Here is a 10,028-nt window from a genome sequence, read left to right on the forward strand (position 1 = left end):
AAGCCTAGGGTGGAGGAGAGGAGAGGAATTAGAGAGGAAGCCTAGGGTGGAGGAGAGGAGCTAGAGAGGAAGCCTGGGGTGGAGGAAAGGAGAGGAGTTAGAGAGGAAGCCTAGGGTGGAGGAAAGGAGAGGAGCTAGAGAGGAAGCCTGGGGTGGAGGAAAGGAGAGGAGTTAGAGAGGAAGCCTAGGGTGGAGGAGAGGAGAGGAGCTAGAGATTGAGCCTGGGTGGAGGAGAGGAGATGATACATATTCAAGGATGGAGAGAGAGCCTAGGGAGAGCCCTGGTCAAAAGTAGTGAACTTAGTTGGGATGCAGGGTGCTATTGGGACGCAGACTCAGCTGGTCCCTCTCCCTACCTATTGTGCAGTCACACCCTGTGAAAGGTCCCTGTGGTCCAGCACAATTCTGCTAGCTTCAACTTCTACTGCAAGCTTTAACACACTGCTAGCTTCAACTTTCACTGCTAGCTCCAACACTCCTCTAGCGTCAACGTTCACTGCTAGCTCCAACACTCTGCGAGCTTCAACTTTCACTGCTAGCTCCAACACTCCACTAGTGTCAACTTTCACTGCTAGCACCAACACTCTGCTAGCTTCACAACTCTGCTAGCTTCAGCTTTCACTGCTAGCTTCACTTCTCTGGTAGCTTCATCTTTCACCAGGGATTCCTCCCTCTCTGTCGGAGGCCAAGCGCTGCTCCTTGCCAAGAGCTTCACTTACTTACACACACCCACCCACCCTGTTCACCCAGTCATCTGTGTGTGTGGATCTATTCCCATGAAAGGCAGAAACAAAACACCAAAGAACCCCAACCTCAGACTGCTGGGAACCATTAAAGGAGCGATTACAACTGCATGTGTGTGTGTGTGTTTGTGTGTGTGACTCAGTCCCTCTTTTGAGACTTTGATAACACCCACACACACGCACACTATTTGCCGTTTGGTCTTCTGGTCTTTGTTGTGGTGTGTGAGACATGCGTTGACCCTGGCTCCACCCCTCCCCCACTGCCCCACCAATCAGGAACCAAGGAATCCCCTGGTCGGCTGAGGAGAAAACAGAAGCTGTCAAGATCTATCAGGTGTGTCACAGAGAGAGGGCGGCCATATTGATCTGGTTCCAGTATATGTGTGTGTGTGTGTGTGTGTGTGTGTGTGTGTGTGTGTGCGTGCGTGCGTGTGTGCGTGCGTGTGTGTGTGTGTGTACGTTCATGCCTTGCCCATCTTGAACTGGTTCCAGCAATGCAGGTAATTAGTCAGTATAATGACAGTTAATGGCGTGAGTTAATCCTCTGACCACCTGGTCTGCTCCTGTCCTATCCTGTCCACTGGCCCAGGCCAGGGTCTACGATGACACGAGAAACGGTCCCATCTCTACACATTCTGTTTTGGTTAGGTTCCCATTACACCAGTACAACAGGGAGCTGTGTAGGAGAAGCCTACTACAGATCATGGTAACCGTGGATCCTTCTGGGTGGAGGATGGGTGTCTCCTAACTCTATTAAGGGTTCTTTCCACCTCTGGGCTCAATGGAAATATTTAATCATCAAACTATGTGTGTTGAGTTTCCCTTTGATCCAGATGAATCCCAGTCAACTCCTGGATTAAACCTCTTTATTTAGGATATGTTTTGGTCCAGGAGTAGGCTTAATCTAGGCCTGAAAATTTGCCCCTGAAAGTTTTCAATTTGTATCAATTTGTGTAAGACGAGACTGTTCCCTAGACTAATCCTATTCATAGAAGAAACAAATAGAATGTCTAACATGAGAAGAAACATGTGAGAGCAAGGAAACATCTTTACCTTAGTTCACCTCAGTCTTCAGAACTGTGACTGCTCTACTCTAATACAACCATACATACACAATAAAACACTACGTAAACCAAAGAGACTGGAATTGGAAACATCCAAAATATGTTTTCCATGTCTCTCTCTCTCTCTCTCTCTCTCTCTCTCTCTCTCTCTCTCTCTCTCCCTCTCTCTCCCCATGTGTTATTAGTGACCAGGCTTAGGACGGGATCACTGAGGAGTCACAACGGCTGAAACTATTCCAGCCACTAACTCTGACAATACTAAAGGCTCTGGGGCAAGTTATCTCAGTAAGTACGGAGATACAGAGAGAAAACAACAAACCCCAAAACTTAAAACAGAACCAACATAACCCCCCTCATCCCTCCTTCCCCTCCCGCCTCACTCTCTCTTTGACGGTTGCGGCTCATTAAAGCATGACATTGAAATGGAGTCAGTGCTGTGCCCTTTCTTTCCACTGCTCCCAGGGCCAGGTAACGAGAAGGAGAGGGAAGCCCTAATCTCAGCGATGCATTGCAGGCCTGGTGTGTGTGTGTGTTTGTGTGTGTGTGTGTGTGTGTGTGTGTAATCTCAGCGATGCATTGCAGGCCTGGTGTGTGTTTGTGTGTGTGTGTAATCTCAGTGCAGCACGGCAGCCCTGCCCGTTGCGTGTCTAGCAGTGTATGTTCACTGCCAGCCACACTCGCTGCGGCCTTCTGCTATGGAAAAAGTATCTGCAGCCAGATAGCTGGATCGTTACTTACAGCGGTGGTGGTTGTTACAGCTGCAGCAGTGTTGGTGGTGGTCGGGTTTAGCGCTCAGGTAGGCAGGCATACGCAATGTACTGGGGTAACTTCGTTAACTCTGATTCGTCTCTCACACGACATCTCTTCACACTTCCCTGTTTATACTGTTTTAACTGTGCTGCGGCCTGATTATAGGTTGAACCTTATGAGACTCTCTCACAGACTCAACCACATGCAAGCTAGTAATATGGTACCAATAGCCTTCTGACATCACACCATGTGTTTACAGTACAGCTGGCAACTACATGATTGCTCTCGTGCCAGTGTTACCGACTGGGTTTGAACTCGTCCCCTGCATGCCACAAGGCTGTGTTATCCAGCTGAGCTAAAGCCTAGGCATTAGCTTGGGGAGCTGACAAAAGTATTCAGGTCTCAGACTAGGTTACCTTTCTGTGAGTGTGGCTCACCAAGCCACTTCCATCACACTAGGAGTTCTTTATATGACCCACCAGTATTAGGGTTGAGGCTGAACGTCCCTCCAGCATTGCCAGTCTCGATGAAGTAGCTGACCCGTCTGTTCTCCCCCTGGTCGGCATCTCGCGCCACAACGTAGAGAACCACGAAGCCCACAGGCTGGTCCTCCATGACACTGACCGCGGAAGGCGAGCTAAACACTGGAGCGTTGTCGTTCTCGTCTGTCACAAACACCCTCGCTGTCACGGAGCCCCAGCGCCGCTGGCTGCCGTTCAGGGCGGAGTCTGTCGCCTGTACGACCAGGATGAGGGAGGAAGTAACTTCATGGTCCAGTTCCTGCGTCAGGGTCAGGACGCCAGTGGAAGGGTGAAGGGTGAGGATGTCAGGGAGGTCAGGGTACTGGAACACAGTAGAATTAAATATAACTTTATCAGTCCAGGGTACTGGAACAGAGTAGAATAGAATATAATGTTTTCAGTCCAGGGTACTGGAATAGAGTCAAATACAATATAACTTTATTAGTCCAGGGTGCTGAAACAGAAGAGAATACAGAAGATAATGACTTTATTAGTTCATCTGCAGAGATATAAATAATTATTCTGCTCTACTCCCTAAACCACTAGTTTAAGGGGTTAAGTGTCTTGCTCAAGGGCACAACGGCAGGAGATGGTCTAGTTGCCAGTGAGTACATCTCCAATTTTCACCACCGGTCTGAAATTTGAAACAGCAATGTATCTGTTACTGATTTTTGCTTCTCTAACCTGTGGGTCCTACCCCTAACCTCCTAACCTTAACCTGCTAATCCTAACCCTAACCCCCAAACCCTACCTGGTGCAGGATGGAGTAGGTCAGCAGGCTGTTGGGTCCTGATCCATCCTGGTCCGAGGCCTGGAAGGTGTAGATGGATGCCCCAGGCTCCATGTTCTCAGGTATCACCATGGTAACGGGGTCCTCCGGGAAGTAGGGTGCGTGGTCGTTGCTGTCCTTCACCTCGATGTCCAGCTGCACCAGGTGGCTGCTGGGTAATGTCATGGAGAAGTCGTCCACCTCTATCTGTAGTGTGTAGCGGGCAGATCGCTCGTAGTCCAGCTCCCTTGCCAGGTACACGTCACCTGTCTGACGGTCCACCATGAACGTTCCGTCTCGGTCTGACCCGCCCACCACCGTATAGGTCACCTGACTAGCCTCAAGGAGTTCTAAGCTATCATGTGACTTCACAGAGCCAATCACAGAGCCCGGTTTGGCCTCCTCGACGGAGTTTAAGTATATGGAGAGGGAGTTGGCTTTGGAAGGAGCTCTGCTCGCACTCAGGACCTGTGGACAGAGAGATAGGGAATTGGTAAGCATATTGTATATCCTCAATACACCACTCAGGACCTATAGACAGAGCATTAGGGATATGGTAAGCATTTTGTAAATCCTCAATACACCACTCAGGACCTATAGACAGAGCATTAGGGATATGGTAAGCATATTGTATATCCTCAATACACCACTCAGGACCTATAGACAGAGCCATAGGGATATGGTAAGCATACTGTATATTCTCAATACACCACTCAGGACCTATAGACAGAGCCATAGGGATATGGTAAGCATACCGTATATCCTCAATACACCACTCAGGACCTATAGACAGAGCCATAGGGATATGGTAAGCATACCATATATCCTCAATACACCACTCAGGACCTATAGACAGAGCCATAGGGATATGGTAAGCATACCGTATATCCTCAATACACCACTCAGGACCTATAGACAGAGCCATAGGGATATGGTAAGCATATATCATCAATATATTGGTGTTAAAGGTTTGTAGGTAGCTAACTTCATCACCAGGTTCAATAGCGAGAGCCGGCTGGAGGACAAAATTAGTAGCTAGCTAATCAATTTATATAACTGGGATCTTCAAACAATCTGTTAACCTTTGAGGAAAATTTTGAGCAACTATGAAAATCATTGACATGAATGATAATCCATAAGATAGCTGACCATTAACACTCAGCAGACTCACGCTATGTGTCTAATAAAGACCATTATACATGCCTTGTGGCAGTTGGAGCTACATTTTCCAAAACAACGCTAAAGAATCCAAATATTCAATGGGACGCTGTGAACCTGCAACAGATTTCCCCCCTCCCACTCTCTTTTCTCACTGTGAATAAAAGAAACTGAACGTTTTAAGAGTTTTTTACAAACTCCCACAACAGGCCTGCTAGTGCTAATCACGTTTAATCAGATAGGCATGTCACTGCCAGGAAAAATAATAAGGGATAAAAGTCAACATAATCAAAAAAGGAAATTGTAGTGAGCTTTCAGATCTCACTGCAGTGGGCTGGACTCTACAGTATTGAGTTTTTACACCTCCCTTGATGACCAATCAGAAGAACATGAAAGACTTCAGCTTTGACACATCGCTCCCTTTGTATGGAAACAGGCACCAGAAGTTACACATATACCACATTGTTCTAATAAGCCTGTTTTTCAGTTCGCTCAAAGCAGGGGATGGAGTCACAGGGTTTAAATATCTGACAGAGCGAGAGAGAGCGAGAGAGAGCGAGAGAGAGCGAGAGAGAGCGAGAGAGAGCGAGAGAGAGCGAGAGCGAGCGAGAGAGAATAAATGAATGAAAGTGAGAGAGTTAGACCAGGAGAAATAGAGAGAGAGAGCAAGACAAGGAGAAAGAGAGAGAGGAAGGAAAATAAAATAGTTTTGTACTCTTATCCATTTTTCTCCTCAGCAAATACTTGTTGATGCTTAATTCATTACAATTACAACCTACAATACCTTGATAAACCATAGGTACACTATACAGCACCACTATGTTGGCAGTCAGTAAACAGCCCATGCTCTTTATGAAACATAATATGACAATCTATTAATTAACTCCAAATTGAATGTCAACAAGCGTTAGAATTTGTGAGATCATATCCTGTCCCTACTGCTGTACTTGTCTTGGATGAGGGCTCTGATAGAAACATGTCAACAGACAAGAACAACACAGCCATGTTAAATCGTATTACACACTAATTATTACTCACATTCTTCACGGAGAAATGAGGGAAGGAAAAAAAGAAAAGAAATAAGGAACACAGAGACGCTGTTTTACTGCAGCCATTACAAGACCCTTCTATTTTCCTGGAACCTTAGAGATTCCGGGCTGCATTCCAAATGGCAACCTATTCCCTACATAGGGCACTGGTCAAAAGAAGTGCACCATATAGGGAATAGGGTGTCATTTGGGATGCATATTGGATTTACAGCGACAGAGTTCCTTCCATTGTGCTGGCCTGGCCGGTCACTATTTAGTTGTATATTAAATATTAATTAAATTAACTTGAATGGTGTATTTTATGTGGGTGCATATCCCAGGCGGTGTCGTATTGAAGTGAGGCTACTGTATTAAAAGTGTTGAAGTCATTCAGTATGGTCTTGATCAGAGTAATCACAGCTGGTGATCATCATGGGCCAGATGGGAGCACTTGATTCATACCTACTGTAGTTTTCCATCTCTTTTGAAAAGTCACAGAGAAGGAGAAGTGAGGAAGGAAGGAAGGAAGGAAGGAAGGAAGGAAGGAAGGAAGGAAGGACGGTTGTCAGAAATCAGACTGCCACATCTATTTGGAACGACTTTGTTGTGAGGGGCCAGACTTCTAGAGCCAGACTTCTAGAGCCAGACTTCTAGAGCCAGACTTCTAGAGCCAGACTTCTAGAGCCAGACTTCTAGAGCAAGCTTGACGTAGTACTTCTCCCAATACTTTAGTTAAATATGGGATATTTGATAGATTGGTGTTGGCTATAATCTAGTAGTTTTCTGATCTTTATGATTAGGATACAGCTAGATCTGTGAGAAGAAAGGTGGTAGGGGAGAGGAGATAGCAGTCTGAGGTAGGGCTCATACCTGTATGGGGGGGTTAGGGGTCTCACCTGTATGTGTAGTGTACAGGTAGCGCTGTGAGAGGGAAGGAGTTATGGGCTAGGGGTTAGGGGTCTCACCTGTATGTGTAGTGTACAGGTAGCGCTGTGAGTTATGGGAAGTCTCACCTGAGTTATGGGCTGTGAGAGGGAAGGAGTTATGGGGGGTTAGGGGTCTCACCTGTATGTGTAGTGTACAGGTAGCGCTGTGAGAGGGAAGGAGTTATGGGCTAGGGGTTAGGGGTCTCACCTGTATGTGTAGTGTACAGGTAGCGCTGTGAGAGGGAAGGAGTTATGGGCTAGGCGTTAGGGGTCTCACCTGTATGTTTAGTGTACAGGTAGCGCTGTGAGAGGGAAGGAGTTATGGGCTAGGGGTTAGGGGTCTCACCTGTATGTGTAGTGTACAGGTAGCGCTGTGAGAGGGAAGGAGTTATGGGCTAGGGGTTAGGGGTCTCACCTGTATGTGTAGTGTACAGGTAGCGCTGTGAGATGGCTGGCCTCGGTCAGTGGCGGTCACAGTGAAGCTGTACTCAGCTCTGTCAGAGTGACTCAGAGGAGAGGAGGAACGCAGTTCACCTGTCGTCGGGTTCAGAGAGAAACGCTCTGCTCTGGGACCTGTAGAGGAGGGAGGGAGGGAGAAAAAGAGAGCGAAAGAAAAACAGAGACCGAGAGAGAGCGATACAGAGTGAGTGAGTGAGTGAGTGAGTGAGTGAGTCCAGCTACAAATTGTTACACAGAGTTGTTTTTGGAAACAATGCCAGAAGAAAACAATGCATTCCTGCCATAATCACTCAACGGCAGAAAATAGCAAATTACTCTTCAATCATTAACTTACACACAATCCCTCCCTTACTCTCTCCCTCTCTCTCTTCCTTCTTCCATCACTCTCTCACCTGACATGGAGTAGTACACAGTGCCGTTCTCTCCCTCATCAGGGTCCTTGGCCTGTACTTTCCCCAGCAGTAGACCTGATGCCTGGCCCTCCATCACCTACGGAATGAAATCACAGGGTAAAACGGTGACTTGTTTCCTTCTCAACGCTGACCACTAACATATCATGTGAGACCCAATGCCCTAAGGGCCCTGGTCAAAGGTAGTGTACAATATAGGGAATAGGCTGCCATTTGGGACGCAGTATCACCTGCATGGTCAGTCCTCTGCCAGGCTGGCTGTGTCTGAAGAAGGGAGTGTTGTCGTTCTCATCCAGGACGGTGATGAAGGCTGTCCCTGTAGCGCTGCGGGGGGGAGTACCTCCATCCTGGACCACCAACAACACCTGGTAACTACTCTGCTGCTCCCTGTCCAGACCTACACGGGTACTGATCTCACCTGAGGGAGAGAGGGAGAGGACACAGGGAGAGAGGAAGGAGGGAGAAAGAGAGAGAGTGAGAGAAACGGGAGGGAGAGAAGTAATGATGAGAAATTAAAGGGAGAGCATGTCATCTTTGATCACCCCCACACACACACACACACACACACACACACACACACACACACACACACACACACACACACACACACACACACACACACACACACACACACACACACACACACACACACACACACACACACACACACACACACACACACACACAGGCAGCAACCTGAAGAGCTGCAGTGAAGGTTAGAGTTATCTCGAAATATCTCGAGATCGGCTACACACAATCTCACAGCAGGCCAATTAGGGCCCAGCAGGACACTCAACACTGCAGCTAACCTGATTTATTTTCACAGAGAACATACAGCACAGGGAGCTGCAGTAGGAGAATGTGTGAGGGTGAATGGTCATGTAAATGGTGGTGTTGTGTGTCTTCTGAGTGCCACATCTGAAGTTCCTGTGGTAAATATAACGTTATTATACACGGAGTGTGTTAAGTCTTGAGACAATTGAGACATGGATTGTGTATGTGCCATTCAGAGGGCGAATCGGCAAGACAAAATGCCTTTGAATGGGATATGGTAGAAGGTGCCAAGCACAACGGTTTGTGTAATGAACTGCAACGCCGCTGAGTTTTTCCTGCTCAACAGTTTCCCGTGTGTCTCAAGAATGGTCCACCTCCCACATCGAGCCAACTTGACAACTGTGGGAAGCATTGGAGTCAACATGGGCCAGCATCCCTGTGGAACACTTTCGACACCTTGTAGAGTCCATACCCTGACAAATTGAGCCTGTTCTGAGGGCAAAAAGTGTGTGGGGGGGTGCAGCTCAATATTACGAAGGTGTTGTTAATGTTTTGTACACTCAGTGTATCTTTTTTTAGTCCATTCATTAACCAGTCTTTGAACTACCTGTGTGTGAGTTGATCTGGAAGCTTCTGTCTGGGTGTAGGAGTCTGTAACTGAGCCTGCCGTTGAGCCCTGAGTCGCGATCCATAGCCGAAACCCGTCCGAACCCTGACCCCGCCGGAAGGTTCTCTCTCACGGCCAGGAAAGCCCTCTCCTGTGTCAAACGAGGTGAGTTGTCGTTTTCATCAGTCACCGACACCCTCACCGTGGCACTGCCCGTCTTCTTCAGCTGCCCATGGCCCGACGTGGCCAGAACCATCAACATGTACATATCCTTCACCTGGGCAAAAGTCATGGACACACTTTTAAAGGACATGACACTTTCAATTCAAGTTTGTCAGACGTTTTCAGGCTTCTAAAGAAGTCTAATGTCAGATGAATAAGACCAACATGATCGATATCAATCAAAGTGGCTAAGAAGCATTCAGTGTGCGGGTCTGGACAAGTTTATATATCTTCCTGTCACATGTCCCACACCTCTCTGTCCAGGGCGCTCTTCACAAACAGCCAGCCGCTGTCTGCCGCAATGCCAAACCCTGCTGCGTCCCCGTCAGGTCTCAGGTAGTACGCCAGTGGAGAGGAGGACCCTGAACCCGTGGTGTCCAGGCTCAGAGCTCGCACCTGTAGATGGATGAATTAAGTAATTCATCAGAAATACATACAAAACATTACAGAACTGACAGTTCTATTTGATATGTGAGATATTATGTCTATTGTTATATACAGAAAAATGTGTCCAAGACAATGTTCCCCTTTCAACCTGTGGATGAACAGTATACATGATGTGCAGCAGATATTGGGCTGGTTTCCAGGATACAGATG

General features: G+C 47.4%; 1 protein-coding gene across 1 annotated transcript; it reads right to left on the minus strand.

Annotated features, from left to right (window-relative positions):
* Positions 1–3,194: 3,194 nt before the first annotated feature.
* LOC135545049 (protocadherin-16-like) lies at positions 3,195–7,817 on the minus strand. Its single transcript, XM_064972702.1, has 6 exons — positions 7,811–7,817; positions 7,375–7,532; positions 7,047–7,058; positions 3,830–4,315; positions 3,234–3,400; positions 3,195–3,201 (listed from the first exon to the last, which is right to left on the minus strand). Exons 1-6 carry the CDS (start codon positions 7,815–7,817, stop codon positions 3,195–3,197), a joined length of 837 nt encoding a protein of 278 aa, XP_064828774.1.
* Between the last annotated feature and the right edge of the window lie 2,211 nt (positions 7,818–10,028).

The sequence above is a fragment of the Oncorhynchus masou genome, chromosome 9 (assembly GCF_036934945.1).
Source record: "Oncorhynchus masou masou isolate Uvic2021 chromosome 9, UVic_Omas_1.1, whole genome shotgun sequence".
NCBI lineage: Eukaryota > Metazoa > Chordata > Actinopteri > Salmoniformes > Salmonidae > Oncorhynchus > Oncorhynchus masou.